General features: G+C 40.8%; 1 protein-coding gene across 4 annotated transcripts in view; it reads right to left on the bottom strand.

Moving 5' to 3' along the window:
- The window catches only part of Dgkh (diacylglycerol kinase eta), a 153,440-nt gene that overhangs the window by 7,127 nt on the left and 120,084 nt on the right, over window positions 1–26,229 (bottom strand). For 2 of the 4 annotated variants that reach the window (XM_051195338.1, XM_051195341.1), the window contains exons 18-30: window positions 22,482–22,613; window positions 20,298–20,415; window positions 18,449–18,559; window positions 18,224–18,320; window positions 12,798–12,905; window positions 10,419–10,532; window positions 10,067–10,201; window positions 7,801–7,964; window positions 6,538–6,643; window positions 3,729–3,821; window positions 2,068–2,118; window positions 873–992; window positions 115–223 (exon numbers count right to left, since the gene is read on the bottom strand). In XM_051195338.1, coding sequence (XP_051051295.1) covers window positions 115–223; window positions 873–992; window positions 2,068–2,118; window positions 3,729–3,821; window positions 6,538–6,643; window positions 7,801–7,964; window positions 10,067–10,201; window positions 10,419–10,532; window positions 12,798–12,905; window positions 18,224–18,320; window positions 18,449–18,559; window positions 20,298–20,415; window positions 22,482–22,613 — 1,458 coding nt within the window. The remainder of the gene's footprint in view (window positions 1–114; window positions 224–872; window positions 993–2,067; window positions 2,119–3,728; window positions 3,822–6,537; window positions 6,644–7,800; window positions 7,965–10,066; window positions 10,202–10,418; window positions 10,533–12,797; window positions 12,906–18,223; window positions 18,321–18,448; window positions 18,560–20,297; window positions 20,416–22,481; window positions 22,614–26,229) is intronic. The other 2 variants (XM_051195339.1, XM_051195342.1) reach the window with 1 other exon arrangement.

Below are 26,229 nucleotides of genomic sequence, written 5' to 3'. Positions count from 1 at the left end.
CTGAGAAATGCTCACCACTACCTAGTTCCAGCATATTCTTCCCATCCCCCACTGACACTTTTTCAGTAAGTCTCCCTCCCCCACACACGCTCCCACCACAATCAATCTACCTACCAGGCTGTGAACTTGTTTTCTGTTTCTGAGCCTTTTCCTTTTTAAACTTTGGCACGATACGAAAGACTGTGCTTTTGCTATTTCTTTTGGTGCAATCCATAGGAGGTTCCTGTTTAAAACAAGAAAAAAAAAAATCACTGTTTTAGGAGGTTATGGGAATAAACTCCCACTCTACCCATGGGGATAAAATGGGAATGGTGTCCTAACTAGGGTTTACTCTTGCTGTGATAAGACACCATGACTGAAAGTAACCTGGGAAGGAAAGGGTTTATATTTCCGCTTACACTTCCACATCATAGTCCATCGCTGAGGGAAGTCAGGACAGGAACAGGGCAGGAACCTGGAGGCAGGAGCTGATGCAGAGGCCATGGAGGAGTGCTGCTTACTGGCTTGTTCATCATGGCCTACTCAGCCTGCTTTCTTACAGAACCCAGGACCACCAACCCAGGGATGGCACACTCACAATGGGCTGGGCCCTCTCCCATCAATCACTAATCAGGAAACTGCCCTATAGGCTTCTCTACAACCCAACCTGATGGGGGCATTTTCACAATCGAGGTATCCTTTTCCCAAGCAACTTTCTTGTGTTGACATAAAAGCACCGAGCACAAATGTGCTCTGAATGTGCAGCATGTACTGCTCCACTAAACGCCTGTGGTCTTCAAAACTCATCTCTCTGAAGTGTCTCTTCTTCAAAAGTAAGCGTGAACTCTACAGGCTCACCGGTTACACGTGTCAATGGGCTGAGTTTTGCGTACCTCGTCCTCATTGGGGCGGAGGATGTAATAAAGCCAGGGGATCTCCGTCAACTTCTGCAGCTCCACCTCCACAGAGTGCAAGGCGCTGGACACCCGCTCTTCGTGGGGAGACTCCAACTGCTAGTCACCGGCAGGGGGAGACATGGAAACAAAGTGAGACTCAGCATCCAACTTCATACAACAACCTGGCCATTTCGAGCATCTGATAATAAGCTGGTGGCTTTTGTTCCAGCCCCTGATCCCAAAGTTAACACGCTTACTGGAGCTGAGTACTTTCCCCTCTAAAAGTTCTGCTTTTGGACTTTCTGGGACGTGATACCCTAACCCTCCCCCCATTGTAACTTCCTCCTCCTTCACGGCTTCCAAGCACATTATCTGGAAACTGTCAAATTTGGGTCAAAAGTCTTCTGACTTATAGACTTTGTTCCATGAACAAATAACAGTTCTTCAAACCTCAAATACTTGTCATATATAAATCACATCACAAAACATAATCCGGAAAAATCAAAAGAGCACGTTTAAGGGAAAAATGAACCTCAGAAAGATTTTGGGATGAAGAACTATTACAAAAATCAGGACAGAGCAAAAAGCAGAGCTAATAATCTGGCTAATAGCTGTTGAGGGGATAGAGACTCCTTTGAAAGGACATATTGACTCAAGTGGACAGAAAACCAAGAACTCGGTGACACCCTCCTCTTCTCATTCCATTAGTAACTATACATTCTCATCAGTAATTGGACATGTTGGGTATGATATTATATATATGATATGATGTAGATAGTTTAAAGAGAATATAATTATCATTTGTTATTCACAATAACTTAAGGCAGATATTACAATGCACAGAATTAGAAGGCAGTTGATGACACTGGAGTCCTCCCCTGGTTACAAACTATGCAAAGTTAGGAAGGGTAACTGACTTTAGGCACCTTAGTTTCTTCTGTGTTAGAAACAGCACAATGTGACTAGAACATTTTCTGAGGGCTTTTTCAGCTAACAGATACCTTTATAGACCATTTAAAACTCCACAGTACCTACACAGGTGCTTGCAGAATATCAGAAAGGAAAGCTCTGAGATTATCTTTATGGTTTATAATAAGCATCTCTTTTGCAGTTGATTTTCCATGATACAGAAAGTATTTCCCAGTAGTTAATAAAATAATGAGATTTTTCCACTCTACTGTATGACATTTACCATTTTCCTTTTAGTATAAGGAAAGTGATTAGATGGTTTTGCACATTTGTTCTGGAAGTAAAATGAAAAATAAACTTTAGTTTTTCTCAAATATAGTAAACTCCTTATTGTCATAACATTATTGCTAAGAGTTTAGGTAAAAATTACTGGGATATATTTCAAACCAAACATCCATATCTGAGGATCACAGAGTGTTAGAAGTAGGGGGGCATGTTGTTATATTTTGACAAAATATAATCACTAAATAGAACACATTAGCACAAAGGAGGCATTTTTGGTGTAAAGGACAAAATTATGCTTCTATCTCTTGTCATAAATGACCTTACAAGTCTTTCAAGTGATATACAAAAGCACTCCCATTTAATCACAGCCCACATGATTTCTGATGGGTTTATTTTGGAAAAAACAATAGAAGATCCTGATTAATAAAAGTAGTGTCAACAATAGCCAAGAAGGGGCCTTCACCAATCTTATCAACAAGTAAGCAATGCTTCTTCCTCCTAGCTCTATAATAGCAGGGGTGGTGGGTGACAGCCACCCTGTGGTCTGGGAAACTGTGTTTCAGTTCCCCAGGAGGTGGTGAACAGTGCTGGTCCTAGCAGAAGCCTCTGGGTTTCTTAAGCGGAAATGAGGCTCTAGTGGTGGCATCTTGTGGACCACAGTCACAACCCAGCAGGAAGTCCAATTCTCCAATCCACCACTCCAAGTACTGTGACGTTCATGACTTCCATAATTTTATGTAGGTTTATATTTGCCCAAATAAATGAAACTACTAGGAGAAGAAATGCTTTGAGATCATTCAAACATGGTGGTGACAGATTCAATGTTAGGATATTCAAAAACCATTCAGGTGTTTTTCACAGAAAGGGCTGGTCTATATTTATGCCCCAGGCCTGTGGGCTTCAGTCAGATACACATTTTCTTATACTTGATTTCTAGGGCCAAACTGAGTTAAAACAGAAGCAGTCTTTAAAACACAAAGCTTATAGAGCAAATCTGGAAGACCATAACCAGTCATATTCCCAACATTTACTGGGAGAATGAAACTGTGATTTCTCCTAAATTTGTGCACATACAAATAGCTGAGGGATGTCTATTATGCCTTATACACCTCAGATCTCTCAAAGCATACCAGGGAGAGAGAAGTAGCATGGGAACATGACAGCCTAAACCACAGCTCTAAAGCTTAGTCTTGCTTTATGAAGGCAAAGGTTTGGCCAAAAGGGAGGTCAAGGATGGAGGCCAGAGATGTGCTCAGTACACACTGGCTAATGAAGCAAGGCTGAGATTCTTATTCTGCCATCTGCACAACTGTCACAGTTAGCTTCACACAAACCTAGAGTCACATGGCCTGTGGTCATGTCTAATTAATGAAGGAGGGCCTAGGCCACAGTGAGCAGTACTGTCCTCAGACAGAAGGCTCTGGGTTGTAAGAGAAATGAAATTGAACTGAGCATGGAAGCTAACCATGTTCCTCTGTGGTCTCTGTTTCATTTCTCCTGCCTCCAGGATCCTGCCCTGACTTTGCTCAATGATGGATTATGACCTGGGAGTTGTAGGACAGAACAATCCCTTTCTCCTCTCTAATTTGCTTTGGGTTATAGGGGATCGCAGGCAAAGAAGCAAACTCCAATAGCCAGCAAGCCATTTTTTTTCCTTACCAAAGGAACCCTGCCAACTAGCAAGGACTCCGTTTCATTATGCAGCGCCTTGACGTTGATGGCTATTTCAGTGGCAGTGTCTCTCGTAAGACTCTAGAAAAGAGTAACAAAGACACTTATTTTCATATTAAATTATGATCCCATCACCAATAAACTCTGCAAATTTTATTCTCATTATGTGACTGTTAAAAAAAATACCAAAATTCTACAACAAATTCAAATTTTTTCGCACACGTTTGTTAGTATGGTTATTTGTTAACTAATAAATCACAAAATTGAAAGAATGGCCTAAAATGTATACATTTCCTACCCACAAGAACATACATGCTGGAACTAAAATATATGTATTTCCACAAAGGTTAAATAAAAGAAACTGATGTCTTGAAGGAAGATATTATCTAATTATACTGATGATCTTTGCATATCATGGGTTTGAACAGTGGTCTGTGTGTGGAGGGTCCAGTTATGCACACTTTTGTAGATTTGTGGAAATTTGAAAAATCCTGAGGATAAACTGTGGAGCCAGGAAACATTGAACAAAATTAAGAAAAGGTTAAATAGGTCATGAATACATAAAATACATGTACAAATTAAACTATCAAAATGTCGGGGTGGGGAGAGGGCTCATTAGTTAGAGCATCGCTGTTCATGTAGGACCTGAGTTCGGTTCCTAGCATCATGGCAGACAGCTCTCAACTGCCTATTAACTCTAGCTCCATGGAATCTAAGGCCCTCTTCTGGCCTCCTGCGGTCCCTGCAGTCACCTGCATACACCCCAGCACAGACACACAAACACATAGACACACATACAGAATTAAAAATAAAATAAATATTTTTTAAAAAAAGTATATTCATGTACTCAAAAAAATAGTGTCCTTCTCAGTTGAGGGAAGTGTAGATCAATCATAACTTGGTGAAATGAACGGCAGAAGGGATTTTACCATTATCACCATGTCAGCGCTTTCTGTTGCCCTTGTGGTGAGCTCACATACTGATGGTATCTGGTTAAAATTCTACTTGACGCAACTTATCTCTGCCTGTCCAGTTATTCAGCAAATTATGTGTTGCAGTAATAGTGCTATCTCATGATTCTTGAATATCTTTCACTTTATGCAATATATAAAATATATGTTAAGGCTAAAAAGGTAGCTCAGTAGTTAAGGGCACTGGCTGCGCTTCCAAAGGACCCAGGTTCAATTTTCCACGTGACATGCAGCTCACAATCATCTGTAACTCCAGTCCCAGGTGATCTGATGCCCTTATATGGCTTCCAAGGGTACTATATACAAATGGTGCATGGGCATACATTCAGGCAAACACTCATACACTAAAATAAAATAAATATATATAATCTATAATACATACACATAAAATGTAAGTAAAATCATCTAAGAATGTGTTAAGTGACTTTAACATTAATGTCCCCAGCAGACAATTACAGTCAGACTGTGGGTGAACCAAAGGTCATACACAGATTTTCTATTGTTCAGAGAAAGCAGAGTCAGGCCACCCGTATGTTGTTTCAAGGGTTCAATGCAGTACTATTTTCACTTGGTAGTTTCAAATACATTGACTTTTGAATTTTAGTCACCAGCAATAGAATTTAGATGAACATTAGCTTGGGTTGTTTCAATTGAATAATTAAAAAAAAAATGGTATCAGCTTTCCCTAGACTATTCCATTGTATAGTGGTTCACATTCCACGAGCTACACTGACCACTCCATTATCAGCACCAACATTAAACTACCAAAGCATCAACTTACAGCTCAGCAGTAAGTGAAGTTTGGCACTAGAACACAACTGAGAAATGATTGAACCTCTCCAACGAAGCACATGTGGTCATTTCTAGGATTGCCCTTTGTTTGGGATCCAGGGGAGAGGGTAAAGGAAGAGGAAGAAGGAAGAAGAAAGCCGACAAAAGATGGAAGATGCTAGCCTGTGAGATGATTCAGCAGGTAAAGGTGCTTGCTACCCAGCCTGCCCACCGAGTCCAGTCCCCAGATCCCGCATGGTGGAGAGAGAACCAGCTCTTGAAAGCTGTCTTCTGGTCTCCACATGTGTTCTGTGGCTGCCCTCTACCCCAAAAGGAGGAAGGAAGGAAGGAAGGAAAGAAGGAAGGAAGGAAGGAAGAAAGGAAGAAAGGAAAGAAGGAATGAAAGAAGGAAGGAAACAGTAGGAAGACTTGATAGGAAATGTCAAGGTGGCAAGTGATTAAAAGTGAAATAGAAGGAAATGCAGAAAATTTAAGAGCAGAAATTGTAAGAAAATATGCATTAAAAAGGCAGACAAAACTGTGGTCACACATTTACTATAAGCTTCTTGTAAAACTCATGAAGAACCTGTGCTGGTTCTTTGTCAACCTGACACAAGCTAAAGTATTGAGAAGAGTAAACCTCCAATGTGAAAATGCTGGTCTGTGGAGCATTTTCTTGGTCAATGCTTGATGGGGAAGGTCCAGCCCACTGTAGACAGTGCCAGCTGGTGGGAGGTGGTCCTCAGAGATATAAAGCAGCTAAAGGTGAACCCGCCCGAGAGGCAGGCCAGTAGGCAGTGTTCCTCCATGGTTTCTAGTTTGGTTCCTGCCTCCAGGTTCCTGCCGGAGTTACTAACTTCATGATGGGCTGCGAAGGACACATGTAAGCCAAATAAACTCGTTTCTTCTCAAAGTGCTTTGGGTTACCATTTTTAATCGCAGCAACAAAAAGACACTACCATCTTTCAGAAGGGAGGGTCGGGTCTCTACAATACTGTGCAGTAGTTGAAATACCAAAGGAATCTGTGGAAAGAGAATTTACCATTAAATCTCACCTCCGGGAAGCGTGGGTTGGCTTTGTTCAGGGCGTGAGAGCATGCATTTACTGCATGAGCCAGTTCCTGCTCCAGGAGACAGTGAATTGTGGCTGCATCACAAATCCTAAAAGGAACAATGAGGCAAAATGAACAATTCGAGGCATGGCTGAAGACCAGCTTTAGGAAAGTCTCCCTTGCCTGGAGACAACAGTGCTAAAAAGTGAGAAAGGCCACAAACACAACGTGGCTTCCAAGTCTGCCACACATCCACTTGCTTGCTGGTTACTAAGGTGCTGGGTTGAAACCAGGGCCTTGCACATACTAAGCCAATGCTGTATCAATTACACCCCAGTGTAGAGACTGCCAATGCGACACACCAGGGGATAATTACCACATTTATCACCTACATGATGTTTTATACATGTTATAGAATTTAATGTTAGCAGCCTATGATGATGATGCAGATGAATGCATGGAGGCTCACGGAGACTGAGTATGCGTACAGAGCCAATAAGTGGCAGGCGGGGGATTTGTCACTCTCACTCGGAAGTGAGGGTCAAGGATCTAGTCACAGCCTCTCTTCAACTCTGAATTGTGCTGCTGCAGTGATTTTTATAACTTCTGTTTTTTTCTTTTATTTTTCAAGACAGCGTTTCCGTGTAGCCCTGGCTGTCCTGATATTCACTATGAAGATCAGGCTAGCCTCAACCTCACAGAGATCCACCTGCTCCTGCCTCCCAAGTGCTGGAATTAATGGCATGTACCACCACTTCCTGGCCAAATTTTTATGTGTTTCACATTCATCAAGCTCATTTTTAAAGAGATCTCTTCCCTTTCTGTCTAGGAAGATAACTTACGTGTGGTCTCTACATCTTTGGTGTGTATTGCCAGAAGCGATCCTACAACTGTCTATTCTGTTTTTTGTGACCTTTCATGGGAACATGGTTCATGTTCAAACTTCTACCAGCATCTCATCCACAGTGAGCAATTATAGGGCAACACGAAAGCAGGTATACAGAAATGCTAATGAAAAGTGCATCGTGTGGCAGGGCAGATTCATCATAGTTTTCCAAGCTGTGCAAGATAGAGATTACAGAGGGCATGTGTGGAAGACCTGATAAAGAGGATGAAACATGGCTGAGACACATGGGAGGCAACTAACGAAATACACTAACACATCCCTTATCAATACCCTAAGCAACAAAAACGACCTCAAAGAAGAAAACACAACTGGCTAGGATCAGAGTTCCCCCAGCCAAAACTCCAGCAGAAGCACTTTACCTAGTAATGAGTTCCTCTGCTGCCTGGGAGCAGAGCCGCATCTGCGACAACTCTTCTGTTGCCAGGTCTGTGGCGGGATGGATGTACAGGTTGGTCCGAAGAATTGGCTTACCAGAGTCACACTTCTGCTTGTCTTCCCAAGACTTCAGAGTGCTTTCAAAGGCCTATTTAAAGCCAGGATTGCAAGGGATGGTTAAGTTAGAGCTCGGGGACTGGCATAACTAATTAACCATATGTCTGTATCTGTGAATATATGTGTGTGGGTATACAGATATGGATGTATGCATATACATTCATGTATTACATATATTTGTGTATAAATATGTATGTATTCATGTGTATATCTGTGTGTTTATACAAATATTGATGCATGTATGTGTATATTCATGTATATATACAAATATAGATATGACTATAAGTTAACTAAAACATATTAACATACAATGCAGATTAGATATACGATAGCTAGGTATTACATGAAAGAGTCTGAAACTTGGAGTGATTTACTATACTCTACTATACTCTAAGAACTCATTAAATTGGTGAAAGGGATTTTTCAATTTTTTTCAATGTATCACATCAAAGAGAGAGTAATATGACCAGTGAAGATGTTTACACTGCTGATGTGGAATATTATTCTAACTGGCAAAGATGAGTTATATTTGTTTATGCTGCAGAAAATTATTTTAACTATGTGAAGGTGTGCTATATTTGTTCCAGTTGCCTTTGTTAATGATGTAAAGATGTGTTACATTTGTTTCACCTTGCCTGACTAAGGCACCTGATTGGTCTAATAGAAAGCCGAACAGCCAATAGCAAGGCAGGAAAGGGATGGGTAGAACTGGCAGGCGGAGAGAATAAGTAGGAGGAGACACCTAGAGGGTAAAGAAGAGAAGAGAATGTGGGAGAGAGAGAGAGACATGCCCAGGGCTAGAAGCCAGGTAGCAGTCAGACACAGACTAGAACATACAGAGAGAGAGAGAGAGAGAGAGAGAGAGAGAGAGAGAGAGAGAGAGAGAGAGGTAAAAAGCCCCGAGGCAAAATGTAGATGATGAGAAACAGGTTAAGTTATAAGAGCAGTAGAACATGCATATGATAAAGCCGAGCATTCATAATTAATAATAAGTCTCCGTGTCATGATTTCAGAGCTGGTTGGTGGCCTTAAAAAAGCCTGGAACACACTGATATTAACAAACAGCACTCATGCTTCAATCTTTAATTACTCAATTAGTGCGCAATCAAAATTTCATTCTGCGTTACTTTATTTCTAGGTAGTATGAATACTGTGAACTGGCCTTAATTAAAATACTTCTTTTGGGGAATATCTCACTATGGAGATGGCAGAAAGATCACTGGCTGCCAGGAGTAAGGGTGAGAAGAACATGTGGGAGGCAGGAAACAACGGGAAGAGCAATGCCATTTAGGAGAGAGAGAGGATATGTTTGAAAGAGAGAGAGAGAGAGAGAGAGAGAGAGAGAGAGAGAGAGAGAGAGAGAGAGAGAGAGAGTGTGTGTGTGTGTGTGTGTGTTTGAGACAGTCTCACTGTATAGCTCTGGCTGGCCTAGAACTGAATTTATAGACCAGGCTGGCTTGGACTAACAGAGATCAACCTGTCTCAGCCTACCAAATGTTGGAATTAAAGGTGGGTGCCACCATGTCTGGCAGTTAACAATATATTATTAGATTACCAATTGTAAAAACTGCACCACTAGTAGAAAATAATCAACAATGAGAATTTATGTGTGCTAGAGGTGGATGGAAAGAAATATATAGGAATAGAATTAGAGTTCTATGCATTTTCTGCCTAATTGCTCGGTATGTCTAAAAACTGTAAAAAGATTGAGTATTTAATTTAAAATAAAACTGAATAAACCATTGCTCATACTTAAAACTATAATGAGCTAAATGCTACAAATGTGCTAAATGGCATATTTAAGAAATAATTTAAATTCCTTTCAATGTTTTCTTTTTCTTTTTCTTTTTTTTTTTTAATTCCCCACTTTAAAAAAGAATCTGATAAATTCTGGAAGAGTATTTGGAGGACAGAGGGATGGCCCAATGGTTAAGGGCACACATGTACAACTCCTGAGAGGACCCAGCCAGCACTCACATCAGCTGGCTCACAGTCACCTGCAACTCCAGCTGCAGGGAGACAGATGCAGTACCCTTTTCCGGACGTGTGTGGGCTGGGCGCTGCACACTCATGCACAAAACCTGCCCCAAGATGCACATGGTGAAAGATGAAAATTCCAAGACTGTTACGTACCCTGTCTCTTGTTAGCATCTGAGCTCTGTTCTTGTGCACAATTTTGATGATGCCCGGAGGCTGAACCCACGCTTCGCCATCCACCTGCACGGGGACTCCCTCATCACCAAATATCGTGATCTTCACTGTGCGGCACTGAAATAAAGCCAGTATGTTACTTGAGAATACAGGTCAGCCTGAGAGTCTCTGTGGGATAGAACGTATGCTTTACCACTGCAACGACACGGCGGCAGCGACATGACAGAAAGGCAATACTTTACGGAAGCATATCAGGGCAGCAGTCATCGGAGACAGCTTCCTTCTATGCTCCATGACCCAAGAAATATAGTGAGCTGTGATCTGGGACACCAACCTGTGCTATCCGGTGATGCTGCAGCTTAATGACCCTTGACATGGCCATCTGCACACTGTCAAATACGGCAACAACTTCCAGGATCTTGTCATCAAATGATGGTGCAGCAAATATCTGAAAGGGAAAATTGATTGCGCTCATTTCCACCCATAGTTTCGGTGGAATAGAGCACCAAGCCCCCAAACTGGGCCATACAGACACCGAAAACCTAAAAGCAGACAGCGAAGAGGTAAAATCAGAAAGTAATCACCAAATAAACATACTTTCAAAAGGGTTTCAACATCCACACGATTTTCAGTCATCTCATCCAGCACTCTCTGAACCAACACATTTCTAAAAATTTCATCTTGATATGAGTGTGTTAAATACTTCACATATAATTGGTAGACATTTTGATAAGATGACATAATTTTTGGAAATCTACAAGGACCCAAAGTTGACAGTGATGAACATGGAAACCGTGATCCTGTGCACTTGGCATGTTTTAAGGACATTCTGTTAAGGTATTCTAAGCTATATACATTTGTGATGTCATCTTTTTTAAAGATTTTCATTTTTCAATTATAGGCACGTGGGTCTTCTGAATGTCATTATGTGCAAGTGAATGCATGTGCACAAAAAGACCAAAAAAGTGTGTTAGTTTTTATCAATCTGACACAGCCCCACCCTCCACCCATCCACCCCCACCCCTGGCCACCGGAGAGAAGCTCAATGGAAAAATCGTCTCCATCAGACTGGCTTGTAGGCATGTCTATCAGGCGTTTTCTTGATGACTGATTGGTGTGGGAGAGCAGAGCCCACTGTGGTCAGTACCAGCCCTGAGTAGGTAGGTAGTCCTGGGTTGCATAAGAAAGCAGACTGAGCAAGCCACAGACAGACAAGTCAGTAAGCAGCATATTCCATAAGGTCTCTGTTCCAGTTCCTGCACTGAGTCCCTGCCCTTATTTCCCGCCATGGTCAACTGTGATTAGGCCAAATAAACATTTCCTCTCCAAGTTGCTGTTGGTAGTGCAGTTTACCACAGCAAAAGAACAAACTGGCACATGTACCCAGAAACTCCAGTTACAGTGCTTGTGAGCTCGTGCTGGGTGCTGGCGACTGAGCCAGGTCCTCTGCAGGAGCAATGAGTGCTCCTCACCGCTGAGTCATCTCTCCAACCCTGTGCCTTCTGTCTTAACATAACAACTTCTTAGGGCTTTTGTGAATATGGAATCAGAAAACCTTAGAGGGCAAAACTTGCCCAGGAGTACTCTGCTTTTATGTTAAGTGCACGCTCACAAAACTGATTCCAAGAACTGAGTTTAGTCACTGTCACTCTGCCCTGGTTACTTTCTCACTTAGTATATTACAGTTAATTATGCCATATTCACACTAAAAGGATATCATAATTAAACTTGTACTGGAAATGTGAGCCCCCAAACTTACTGAAACTGACCATTTCTTCTGCTTTCTGTTATCAGACCATCTGGATTCAAGTTGTTCCTCTATTAGCAACTGTGGAAACTTTGTCACCAGTTTTTCAAGGCTAACATGAAGAAGTTATGGCTTGAGGATGTAGCTCAGTGTTACTGGGGTCAACCAGTATGCGCAGGGACCTTAGTACTGATTCCTGGTGCACGCCTGCTGTTCCAGCACATGCACAGAAACACACAGGAAAGGGAGGGGGCGGACAGGGGAGGGGAAGGGGAGGGAGAGGGAGGGGTGGGGAGAGAAGGAGAGGAGAGCAGAGAGCAGAGCAGAGGAGAGGAATCATGTGGGTGTTAATATTGACTATGGAGCTGTTCTGAGTGCCTATGGGTGTTGAGGAGAGTCGACTTTACCTTCCTCTCACTGATTTCACACCTTCAGAATACCTGAATGGTGACTGACATGTTGGCAGGAAGGATGGGTGAGTCTGTTGTTATACTTCAATAGAGCCAGAATCGATCCACACCATGAGCATTATAGCTTGGATGTTCATTTAAACTGAAATTGGCGGAAGATTCTTCCACATCTTTCTGTGGTCTGCCCACTTCAGTAATTGTGCTCTTTTTCATTCATTTTAGAGCAACTGTATTTGCACCACACAAACATGACTGTCTTTCTCTTTCATAATACAAGGAAATACACAAAGGAAACAGAAATAGCTCCACACCTTGCCGGGTATGGTGGTGGACACCTTTAAAATGCCAGACGCCTGGAGAAAACTTAAGAGCGTATTCATGAGCAAGGATGTTGACATAAGATGCTATTCCATCTCACCTTCCAAACATTGTAAAACATTTGTCAGGTAAACACTGACATGAAATTAGTATCACGAAGCACATTTTAAAAAGTTAGACATTCTGGTAATTTTACTCCCACAGAGGAAATAAACTCCAACCCCATTATGCTACTTACATCATCCTCTTTGGTCCCACCCCAGAAGTTGGTGCCTCCTGCATAGCTAGGGATGTTCAACACCGCTATGCCTTGTAAGCTCGGTAGAGGAATATACTGCCCATCACACTGCAAGGTCAAAAGATTGGAGATTAGAACACCTATAATCAATCTCAGCGCTTTGGAGTGGACATAGGAAGGGCAGAGGGGATCATGGACCTCCTCATCTACACAATGAGTTCAAGGGCAACCCCGGTTACAATGAGGTTCTATCTCAAAAATAAGGTTAGACAAAAACAGCAGGACTATTACTTGAGAGTTACTGGGACAGGAATGTGTCCACGGTGCTTGCTTTCTTGTAAACACACTCATCCACATTCCACATTCTTCCACATTACAAAGGGTCCAATGCAGTGTAATGTGTCCACAGTGCTAGCTTTCCTGTAGATAAACTCCTAAATGTTACAAAGGCCAACATCTTACTTTTTTCTTAATTACATGTTTTAAAATATATAAATCACAAAAAAAAAAAAAAAAAAAAAAAAAAAAAAGCTGGACAGTAGTGAGAAGCGGCACACACTTTTACCTCCCAACACTAGGGAGCAGAGGCAGGCAGGTCTCTATGAGTTGGAGGCCAGCCTAGTCTACAGAGAGAGTTCCAGAACAGCCACAGTGATTACACAGAGGAACCCTGTCTCAAAAAAAGCCAAGGGTGGAAAAGTATAAATAGAGAAGACATTTTTACAAAGATTGAATTAAAAATACGCATCCCTCCATCTTTTCTCCCAGAGCAGGCAGTACTTTTCTTGAATCTCCTTCAGATCAGTTATAAAATTCTAGCCCAGTGGTCCTCAGTCTTCCTAATGTATCAACCCTTTAATACAGCCCTCATACTGTGATGACCCCCAACCATAAAATTATTTCATTGCTACTTCATAACTGTAATTTCACTACTGTTATGAATTGTAATATAAATACCTGTGTTTTACAGTGGCGTTGGTGACCCTCGTGCAAGGGTTCTTCGATACCCAAAGAGTCGCAAAGCACAGGCTGAGAACTGCTGTTCTAGCCTGTATTGCAGAGCCATCTCTTTGTGTGTTTTAGGCACCCTGTTGAATGCAGGTCCTGTACAAGTAAGCTCTGATCCCCCCATCTCACTCAGAACCTCTCACAACTTGGTACTAGCTTGGGTTTGGTAGCTAACCAGCAACATCTAAACTGAAATCTGAGAGAGGGCTAATGAGATGGTTGGGTGGGCGAAGGCTCTTGCCACCACCAACCCTGATAACCTGAGTTCAATGCCTGGAACTCACATAGATAAAAAAGAAGGTATCCCTCAAGTTGTCCTCTGACCTCCCCATGCACACCTGGTACACTTGCACAGATTCTCTCTCTCAATCAAAATTTTAATCAAAGCTGTGTTGTTTATGTAGCGAGATGCAAAGGCAAGTAAAAACAATGCATATTGAGGAGCTCTGTAAACTCCCACCTTCTAATTCAACTAAATGAAAATTAAATTACCACTTAGATGGGAAATGGGGTTATGACTGTTACGGTAATTACACATAGTAATTACTGAGTAGATGAAAAACTGGCATTTTCATGTTATTTCTCAAATGTATTTTAATTTAACGTTTTTGTTTTTTTTAAAATTCTATTTATTCATTCTTAAATAAAACTTAAGATACTGAGATAGGCACAGGTAGTTAAGGAATGGAATGTCTGAAGAGACAATTATGTTTGAGAATTATACTATATATAATGCACCAAAACAATGGTGTCCATAAATATGTACATTTTATGTGTCGATATTTCAAATTATTTTAAAACATTCCTGATGATCATGTTAAGTATTTAAACAGAGCCATATAAGGTTTTTTCTTTTTTTATTTTTTTTTATTCCCCTTTGGTTTTTCGAGACAGGGTTTTTCTGTGTAGCTTTGGAGCCTGTCCTGGCACTCACTCTGTAGACCAGGCTGGCCTTGAACTTATATAGATTCACCTGTCTCTGCCTCCCAAGTGCTGGGATTAAAGGCATGCGCCACCATCGCCCAGCAATATAAGGTTTTTTCTATGTGAACATTTGATGAGGTTAAGCCTTCATTGCAAAAGAAAAGTGTCTGAAGATACCATATGTAAAACAGATTTTGTGTCTCCAATTTAATAATTCTTACATTAAGACATACTCATCAAAAACAACATTTTAATGTCCCACCAAAAGTATTACTAATCTTTAAAACAAATGAAACAGTATGAACCAGTTTTTTACAAAGTAAGCAACTGAGCTTTCCTCTTTAGCCATGTAGCCATCACCATCACATGGATTTCTTACCATCATTTTCTTTACCATGAGACTACAGTGCCAACCATTAAACGGTGAGCTTATTTCTCATTCAAAGATCTGTACCACTCCTAACAGTCAGGAACATACCTTGGCACTTAGCTAGCACTCAATGTAGAGATGGAAAGAAAATTAGTATCAATCATTTAGTAGAACATAGAATGTGTTAGAAAAACTAGCTATCTTTCCTTGAGAAAGTGCTATTTAAAGTCACATGACTACATTCAGAAGCTATTTTAAAATGCTAGTTTTGTAAATGTAAAAGACGCCTTTTTGTCTTGTTTTGTATTTTTAAAACAGGGTCTCACTCTGTAGCCCAAACTAGTCTGGAATTTGCAGCAATCCTCCTGCTTCAGGCAGTCCCACAAGTACAGGATTACAGTTGTGTAAAAAAAAAAAAAAAAGTTTTTTTTTGTTTTGTTTGTTTGATTTTTTAATCAGGAGAGGGTAGGGGCTAGAGTTGGCTTAGCCTTTAAGAGCACTGGCTGCTTCCAGAGAATTCAGGTTCAACTCTTAGCACCCACATGGGGGCTAACAAACATTTGTAACTTCAGTTCCAGGGAATCCAACACCCTCTTCTGGTTTCCACAGGCCCTCGTTCGAAACACACACACACACACACACACACACACACACACACACACACACACTTGCTCGTGCACACAACTCCCAACATAGGCACAACACCTAGACACATAAACTATTTTAAGAATCTAGAGAGGTGTGGAAAGGTTTTACAAATGAATGTAGCTTATTTGCATCCACTAAAAATATACATTCCCCCACACACTGCTGAATTTCACACATGTGCGCTGAATACAAACCCCAGTGTTACGTTCACAATCTCTACTCCATAGAGTTCATGAGGAAACATTGGCAGAATGGATTTGATAAATTAAGGGTAGTCTGAAAATGTCTTACATTCTGGAAAAACAGGGAAATCTGTGACCGGAGGAGAGGATGGGAAGAGTCTTTTTAAAGAGTGGGAAAGCCCATGTCACGATAAGCACGCTTAGGGCTTTCAGAGATAAAGGGCAAGTTAGACAAGTTAGCAGGCATAAATATTTGGCTTTCATTGGAAAGGAAAAGCCTCTAGGTAAGATGTCTTATCTGGACCAGCAACAAAGACCACTTCCAGGAACGAAGACCGTTTAGCCTCAGAGGCTGACAAGTAGTTCTGTTTTTTACTTTTCATATAGCACTCTGTAAACTTCCATGAAATAGTCAACATCATTACACAGCAGCCTTAGGAACAGGGCATCAACCATGGGCCAAGTAAGCATTCAGAGCATGCGTGAGGTTGGCAAGCCCTTCATAACTTGTTTAGAAGGTTAGACGTCTTAAATGGCTTTGTAGTTGTTGTTGGTGTGTGCGTGTGCGTGTGTGTGTTTAAGAAAGGGGTTACTCTATGTAGCCAAGGCTAGCTTGAAACTCAAGACCTGAGAGTGGGAAACTGCCCTGTCTCCATACCAGAACAGCCGGAGTTACAGACATGTGACCTGGTTCTAAATGAATTTCTGGGCCATCCCTTCCCGCTACTGATTTGTGATCAGACTCGCCTGTAGAGAGCGAAGGAAGGCCTGGGTGAGTGAAATCCTGAGTTAATGTGCACTGTTGACACAGGTACCACCATGTCAAGGACCCCGTAACCGAAGGCTCAGAGGGATGGTAAAGGCTCAGAAGGCATGGCCTTCCTCAGGGGACCAAGTGCTTGTGTAGACAGTATGTACAGAAAATGTCTGCCATAGCTTTCTGAGGGCTGGAAGTTTATGGCCTGAAGACACTAGGTTAGCTGACCCTGTCTCCTGGTCCAGATGTTTACCATAAATCCTGACTCCTTGTTTATCATCATGTAATAACCCCACCTCCCTGTTTGGCTCTATATGCTGCTGAGCTCCTGAAGTGCTGAAGTTTTCCTGCTGAGAGCCCGGACCACCCGACCATCAGACCTCTGTCCATGAATCTGTCTTTCTGTCATTTCTTCATTCCTTTGGGCCCCAATCAGGTCTGTCCCTGGAGCCATGCTGCAAATGTCGCTCATCATAAACTGAGGAGCATCTTTCCTTAGCAGATTATCAATTTTGCTATGCATCCCCGCCTCAAGGCAGTGTCAGCTACTGTTTTATGTAATAAGGCTAACAACAACAGCTCTTAGGCAAAATGAAGAAACACATACAAACCAATAGAACAGAATGGGGTGGGACTGTGGAGGACAGAGAGCCTCTGCAAAAGGTAAGCCTTCCTGATTTTGTAGCCACTTACCTAGTTGTCTCTGTTTTAATTTTATAAGCAACCATGAATCAAAGCAGCTAATTGCCTGGTGATATTTTTTAGAGTAGAAAGGACCAATGGGCCTTTCTTTATGACAATTAGTTGGCAGTGACTGAATCACCTGTTTAGCTTACGCCCAATGTTAAGCAAGGCCAAGACAACAAAACTCAGTTTAGTTTATGTACCAAAGCATTTAGGCCTTGAGAGTCATAATTTTTCTCTGTATTAGTGGTATGCTTTAAATAAAAAAAAAAAAAAGTTCTCATTGTAAAAGGAAATGAAATATAAAGTATATGCCCTGGATGAAGGATGGAAGAAATGAAGTTTACAGTAATTGATACAGATTCCAAGGATTCCCAGCCATCATTTTCCTGCTACTGCAAGAAATTAAATAACTTTTGTTGTCTAAGTTTCTACTTAAATTAGAAAAGACTGTCAAAATCCCATCTTTAACTGGGTTGTTAGAAAAAACTGGATCAAAAGAAATATAAATTTAAATTAAAATGTATGCAGTGCAAGTACTGCTTTCAAGAACTGTGTAGAACACTGGGCATTGTAGGACTGGGACATTTGAGTAAAGAAGTCCACTATTAAAGACCCTGACCTACAAAAGTACTTGCAAGTACTTGCAAGGCCATGTTGGTGGCCTCAGCTTCAGGAATGAGGGAGAGCTAAAGGCAGGGCCCGCTGGAAACACAGGGTAGAAATACACAGGGCTGACACTATCTTCAGAATACATTTAATCACTCATTAGGAAGAAATTAGGTTAACTTAGCTCTACCAATTATATATATGTAGGATAAACTGGAATGTCTTTGCCTCAAGATTCACTCACCTCAAGTTGAACCCTTTGTTCCAGATTCTTGTATGATCGCTGTAATAACTCCCGGGTCCCAAGGACTCCATACCACATCAAGTTTTTAGTTCTGCTTCTAAAAAATAAATATGGTGCAATCTCAGGAAACGTTATTTATTTACTCCTTAAAGCAAAAGAGATAATAAATGAAATTAAAGTAAGATTGCCTCCGCGTAACAACATTATCGCCATCACTGAAATTACCTGCATTTTTCAGGATGTTCTTCTCTCTTATTATTAAATTCTAATGAAATTTTTGCATCTAATCCAATCCCAAAGTAATTGTTCATGACACATTTTTCTGAGTATCCATCTCTATGATCACAAGGGAAAGGACACAAGAGTTAATTTCAGATTCATTACAACACGTTCAGTTTATTTACACAGTTGGACTTGACACCACTTAAACGTCCATTCTTCCCAGAGGACTGGGAAGCAGAAGTCATTCCCCACATATCTGCCATGTGTGCGAGCACAGTGCACAAGCAAGCAATGCAGAGACAGTCATTTGTTATGCTTTCTATTTAACTTGACAGCCGCAAGCAATCTGACCGGCACACACAGAGCTGACACACAGGCCAATGACTGTAGGGCTTCGAAGTCAAGTGACAACAGCCCTCTTTCTTAATCACGAGAAAGTCTCTTCACTCAACCCTTAAAAGTAGACAGCAAGGAAAACCTTCTGAATTCAACGCATTATAAATATTGTTAATCCTTGCTTTTTTATTTTTATAATTACTACTTTTGACGGGATGGGTGGGTGGGTGTTTCACACGTGCCGTAGTGTATGTGTGGGGATCAGAAGACAGTTCCCATGATTTGTTCTTCCCTTCCACCACAGGTAAAAGTGCTTGTCCCCCAACTTGATGACCTGAGTTCACTCGCTGGGACCCACCCATACCATGGAAGGAAGGAAGTGATGCCTGCAAGTTGTCCTCTGACTTCCAGATACATCTCATGATATGTAACAAAAAAAAAAAAAAAAAAAGGCCTGGCGGTGGCACACACCTTTAATCCCAGCACTTGCAGGCAGAGGCAGGTGGACCTCTGAATTCAAGGCCATCCTGGTTTACAGCGTGAGCTCCAGGATAGCCAGGGCTACAGTACAGAGAAATCCTGTCTCACAAAAAAAAAAAAAAAAAAAAAAAAAGAACAAAAGGAGAGGAAAAAGTATTTTCAAAAAAAATAACATAATAAATGCTGTTCTTGAGAAACAGCAACACAAAAATGAGATTTAAAACAAAAAAGAATTTTTGAGCTGGGGAGATAGCTCAGTTGGTAAAGCATTTGTGGTACAACAGTATGAAGAGTCCAGATGGCTAGCAGCCAGCTAAATGCAAGGTGGTCAAGACAGCCAGCCTGCAATCGGCACACAGGAGAAGGAGACAGGGCTGCTAGCAATCTGCCTATGTAGTCCAGACTAGCCAAACTGGCAGGCCAGCTCTGGGTACACATGAGAGACCCTGCCTCAACATACAGAGGGGAAACGGTGGAGGAAGACTCTCAATTTCAAACTCTGACCTCCACACATGTACACATGTGGATGGGGACACACACACACACACACACACACACACACACACACACACACACACACACACACCCCCCAAAGCAAATTTTAAAATGAAAACAAAAGTATATCTCACGCTGCCAGAAGTGTTTTTAGGGAATCTAAAGAGATGAGGTTGATGTAGGTTAGAAGTAGAAAAACAAGGAAACCATGCAGCAGTATATGGAAAGACGGCAAGGTCAGCAGACTGAGACAAAGGCGGCAGGGGATGACGTAGATACAGGTGCAAACCAGCACTAAGGTAAACAAACCTCCAGGGAGAGGCAAGCAGCTCTGCACCAGAGAGTGGCTGCTGAACAGCAGGGGAGAAAGGGACCTGCCTCAGGGACAGACCACAGAGCTCGTCATTATCAACTTCTGAGCATGCTCACCACGCTTTTTGCAGCTGGAACCATACACTTGGGACACACCCAAAATGTCAGGGTTTGAACAAAACAGACAAGAAGAAAATTGAAGTCAAATAACTACAAAAGGGTTTCTTACAGTGAATCAAGATCTGGGTCAATAAACGGTGTTGCACCAAAAGGGTCAATGTTTGCCAGCAACATTTTGTTGATGATGGAACTCCCAGCAATCGAGGCAGCAAGTCCTGCTCTTAAACCTGATAGAAATACATCACATGTTAAAAGAAAGAGACAAATCCAGTCCACTCAGAGCCTGGCCTTGTCCCCGACATCTTGCCACCGAAGCCTGTGACCACTCAGTAGCCAAAACACAAAGGATGTCACTTAGAAATGTAAAGCATTTTACTATTTGTAAAATGCTGTAAATAATAGAGAGTTACGGAGAGGATAACATGAAAAGGAATATCAGTGATACTTTCTCACCATTCAGCAATTCTACAGTTTTTAGTTTCCAGTGTTTTGCTTCCTGGGTTAAATTCATTCTTAAGTGTTTTGCCATTTTTGATGCAATTTCAAGTAGAACTTTATTGGTAATTCCATGGTTGGATTGCTCAGCCGCAGCGTTAGAAATATGATGATGAAAGTGTGACTTTTGCATATTGTTCCTTTACTCAGCAATGTTAGCATACTCAAAGTGGTCTGGCTCACTCGTGTGCATGTATGTGAATGTGCACATGTATATATCTCTTGGGATTTTCTATATGCAAGATAAATCTGGGAAGACACACAGTTGTTCTTTTCTTTTCTGGTTTCTTGAGACAGGGTCTCTCTATGTAGTCCTGGCCGTTCTATGTAGACCACTGTCCTGGGACTTACACAGATCCGCCTGCCAATGCCTCCCAAGGCATGCGCTGCCATGCCCGCCTTTTCTTTCTAGTATTTTATTTTTATTTCTTCTTGAAGGGAATTTTTAGTTCATATATTTTTAGGCCCATTTCCTCTGGGTTCATACTTCCATCATAATCTTATCTCTTTCTCAAGATGTCTCAAGATTTCTCTCATTCCTGATCTTAGTCATTTGACTCTTCACTCTTCAACTTTTCTCATTTTTCTGCTACTTTTTAATTCTCTTATTTCACTCTCATGTTTATTAGTTGCTTCCCCTGTTAGCTGCCATTAGTCTGCCCCTGTCCTCGCTTACCAGGGTGGGTGTCAGGTGACCGACCACAGGTGGACGTACATTTTCAAAGCAGCAGTTACAGCTGCACGCTCCCCTCCGTGCACATTTGAGCTGCATCAGCGGAGTTCAAGGATGGCGACTTCTGTTCTCATTCATCTCAAGGTATGTACTTTACTAATTAATTATTTGTTATTTTCTTTAATTTATTCCCCTCCATCTTTCCAGATCTCATTCTCTCGTTGGTTCTTTCACTCCATTGTACTGAGAGTAAACCCACAATCGCGAGATTTCGATCCTTTTGATTTTACTGAATAGTTGTGGCCTAACTGGCTATGGCCTGTCCTAGAGAATGTTCTACATACTCTTGACAAGAATGTTCAATCTCCGGTGGTTGGCGTTCCTTGGATGTTGACTGATCCTATTGTTTCACGTGACCTCCAGGCACTCTATTTCCCCGATCATCTGTCTGGTCATTCTATCACTACTGAAAGAGAGGAGCAAATGCCTCCAACCCTTATTTACATCACAGAGCTCATCTTTAAAAAAAAAAAAAAAAAAAAAATCCATGAAAAGCCACTTTTCAGGGTTTAAATGGATGCCAGCATCCCATGAAGGAAGATCAAAGGAATTTTAAAACCAACACAACTTTGGAATGTCTCAGACACATATACTTCCTCAGCTCCTTAGGGAGCTTTGAGACATATTTTTTCCTCCAGCTCCCACCTACAGTATCTGGTGTCTACTTGCATTAGCCTACTCCAAGGTAAACGCAATAGGAACAGAAACTAGGCTAAAAATCTCTGCAGAGAAAGTAGAGGCTTAAAACTACAAGGAAAACCATAGACATGCTTGGAGGCCACAGAATGGAAGGCAAGCTCCGATTCTAGGACAGAAGGTAAGCTTGAATTCCTGAGCTCCAACCTTGAACCAAAGGACTAACTTTTCTCAAGGCAGGGCCCAGAGGCATGTGTTTGAATATGTCCTATGCAGTTAGATATGGAATAATCTAACGAACTGGATTCCTATGACTAAGTTGGACAGAAATAGTCTCTTAGAGGAACATTTATCACTAAGAACACCTTAAGGCTCATGGGTAAGAGAAGTTACATATTTTCACAGATATACTGAAACATATTGTACTACCTGGACAGATTATTCTGGTGTTGAGCACAGGGAGATTTTCTTTGGTGGTGGCCATAGCTGAACCAGCGACAGATTCAGTTTGGACATGGCCACGACTTGCCTGGGCATCAGGAGACTGAGATGTGGATTTGGCTGTTGAAAAAAAGTCCAGATTAAAATTGGCAAATGAAACCAGAATAAAATTAACAATCAAACAAAATTATAAACAACTTTATAAGTGAAGACACACAATAACAACCAAATGCCTATTTAAGTCAACCAGTGGAAATGAAGATGTTAATTATATTTACCTTCGTTTATCATTTTATTTTCATTTTCTTGAGATAGTTGGAGAGTATTTATCAAGGGAGATACATTGATCTCTGGTTTTGAACAGATGCTACCAGAAAATAGATATCTACCATCATTAAGAGTCAACAATATGCTTAATTTGAATGTGATCAATTCATACTTGATAAGTAGAAGACTTAAAGCCTGATGACCATTATGATGGATACTACCAACATTACCTGGTAATTACGAATATTGGATAAATGTTCATATTTAAGTGATGTGACTCCCAATGGGATACATGAATGCATGTGAAATAGGAGATAACATAATCATCAATTAATAGAGACACTCGGCTGGGGCTCAGATCAGTGCATCTCTTAAGCCTCATCAAAAAAGTTTCTTCTTACAGTGTACAGCGATTAGCACGAGACCCACAACTAGACAATGTATGGAGAGTCAAAGACCTTGGGGCATTCAGCCCTAAAAGAGATGCCTGTGCCAAACTGCTCAGGGAACTATGCAGAAGAGGAGGCACAAAGATTTTAAGGCTCCAGAGAAAAAGTGTGTTCCAGACACAAATGAGGCTGACACACACATGAGCCCAATGAGAAGGAGACATCATATAGAAGACTTGCATGAAGTCAAATTTGGCCAAACAAACAAACAAAACAGAAAGGGAAAGTAGACACGAAGCCCACCCACGAAACTATTTGCAACTGATACCTGGTGGAAGAGAGAAAGAAAAGTCCGTTTTCTCCAGTGGAGTGTGGCTGGGTAAATCAACCACCCTCCAGGGCATGTGTGTGTGTATATATATGCTTTTTGTATTTTGTTGGTTGTATTGGTTTGTTTGTTTTGAGCATCTTTTTGTTGGGGGCAAAGGGAGGGAAGGGTCTTTGTTGTGGGGTTGGGGGGGAGAGAGAAGAGAGCGAGAGATCATGAAGTTGGGTTGGTAGGGAGTTGGGGAGATTCTGGGAGGAGTTAGGGAAAGGAAAAGAATATGGTCAAAATATGTTGATTGTAAAAACTCTGTTTGTTTGTTTGATACAGGGTTTCTCTGTGTAACAGCCCTGGCTGTCCTGGAACTCGCTTTGTAGACAGGCTGGCCTTGAACTCACAGAGATCTGCCTGCCTCGGCTTTTCGAGTGCTAGGATTAAGGGTGTGCATCACCACTGCTCAGCTGTAAAAGTACTTTTCAAAAAAAAAAAAAAAAAAAAAAAAAGAAAAGAAAAGAAATGGAAAGATATCATTTATCCTCCAATAAAACCAATGTACTTTCCTTGCCATCATTTATTCAAATGATGATAAGCTCCAAATGGTTTTGTTATATTCTTGTGAAAGCTCAACACAGTTAACATACTCAAGGAAATAAGAAAAGAGATTTAATTCTAATATGAGGCAAGTTAATAAAGGAAAAATAGCACCTTGATCTAATCTAGAGGCCATCAATAGTTATTTAAAAAAAAAAAAAAAAACAAAACAAAACCAGTAGTCATTAAATTCAATTTAAAAGTACTCCAAAACTTAATTATCTTCACTCTCCCTCAGCCTAATTACAAACTTAACTATTAAGCTTACATGCTATTTTCTCTGATCAAACAGTGTCCAGCTGCACAAAACTAACTGAAGCCACTCTGTTGTGTGTGACAGATGGAACTTCTGGGGCAGATCTCTGACAGGGAGCAACTTTTGATGTTTACCTCTGATAAAAAGCAGAGCGTGCACTCACGACTAAGATCAGTGCTCCACTGCAGGGGATTCAATTAGTTCATCATGTTTCTTCCTAAATAAAGCATCACCTTGAACACACTAATACAATGTACTTCTCACATCTCAGACGTCAATTGCATAATTTAATAATGTCACACTATGGATGGTTCAATAAAAAGCACTGATCATTGAGCACAGAGAACACTTCTATGTGCCAAGGATTTTTCAGTAAGCCAGATTATAGGCAAAACTAGCATCAAACATAGCCAACATCAAAGACTTTGCTAAACCTCTGCTTCCCTCTCTACTGAGCACTCTAGTAGTATCTTTCTAGTTTCCTTTCTAACTAACAGAGATGGTGAGCTTATGAGAGTGTGGTAAAGTGGAATGATGGCTGGTGGGAAGCCATGGGTAGTGACTGTACATGTATGGAAGAGAGCAAGTAGTTTTTAACAGGTAAAAATATCAAAGGCCTGATTACCAGTTTCACAGATAAAGTATATTGGCGATGACAGGAGAATTTAGAAGATTTTAACAGGAGGAAATGAAAAGAAGAAAGGTTTTAAGATGAGGGAAAGCTACTGCAATTACACTTGAAAGGAAATTCAGTAGTTTGGGCAATGTGAAAATGTGTTGAATGAGCGTGAATATCTATCTGTGTTACCGCCTTACAGACAACACTTGGAGTTTATTCAAAACATTTTAAGACAGACACTGGCCAAGCGGATACAGCCAGAAAAACAAACAATTCGAAATCACCAAATTATAGTTGAGTGGAAGAAGCTACGAAGCATCAGATATAAAGGAAGACATCAAATGTAGCAAGGAAACATGACCCTGTAAAAGCCATTCACAGCATCATTTAAGGACTGCCATAGGGAAGAAGGGAAAGATATAGCCCCAGGAGACAGATTCATCTTGGAACTGGTAAAATACCATGTGGGGAATTAGATCAATAATAATAATATAAAAAAATACCACCATACAAATGAGTTCATACTGCCAACATCAATAAAACATAAAGCACATTAATATCCTCCATCAGGGGTAGAATTTTATGGCAGGAACATGAGTTCATAATAAAGAATACGCTAACAATTTTACTTCTAACAATTACAGCCTAACTTGGGAGAGGAAAATTCTAGAACTGAATGGCCTGAGGGGTCAATGGCTATCTCTGAAGAGTTCAGAATTTGCCTGTAGATATGTATGCTGAATATCTGACCTTCATGGAAACTAATTTTGATTTCCTTAAGAGTTTTAAGTAAAAACATTTTTTTCAGTCAATAATAATACCAATAATGGTAGACAGCAAACATTTATAAAACACTACATACCAGACACCATTTTGGACACTTTTGCACAGTAAATTAGTCAACCTTCGGTACAATCCAAATAAAATAGTGTGTTATCATCTTCACTTTTACAGATAGGAAAAACTGATCCAAGTTTGAAAACAAAATCTTAACAAACTATAAGAAGAAACAGTTCTGATATATATTATGCTGACTTCTCTTGAGTACATTATAATTACATTCATACTACCTCATATCATTAATATCATACCTTTTGCTTGTATTATACCAGAGTAATTAGAAAATTTTCACATATATTATGTGGAATACTAGAGGAACAAATTTATTTATTAATGAAAGCAAAGAGGCGGGGAAACAGTTAATAATCTTCAAGTGATAATACAGTAATCTCTAGGCAAAAATAATTTGGTAAAGGGAGGTTATAATTAGAAATCTAATGATTTGTAAA

Source organism: Phodopus roborovskii, unplaced genomic scaffold (assembly GCF_943737965.1).
Source record: "Phodopus roborovskii unplaced genomic scaffold, PHOROB, whole genome shotgun sequence".
Classification (NCBI taxonomy): Eukaryota; Metazoa; Chordata; class Mammalia; order Rodentia; family Cricetidae; genus Phodopus; species Phodopus roborovskii.
The sequence above is the reverse complement of the archived record's forward strand: the minus strand, read 5'-3'. Positions and strand labels throughout refer to the sequence as shown.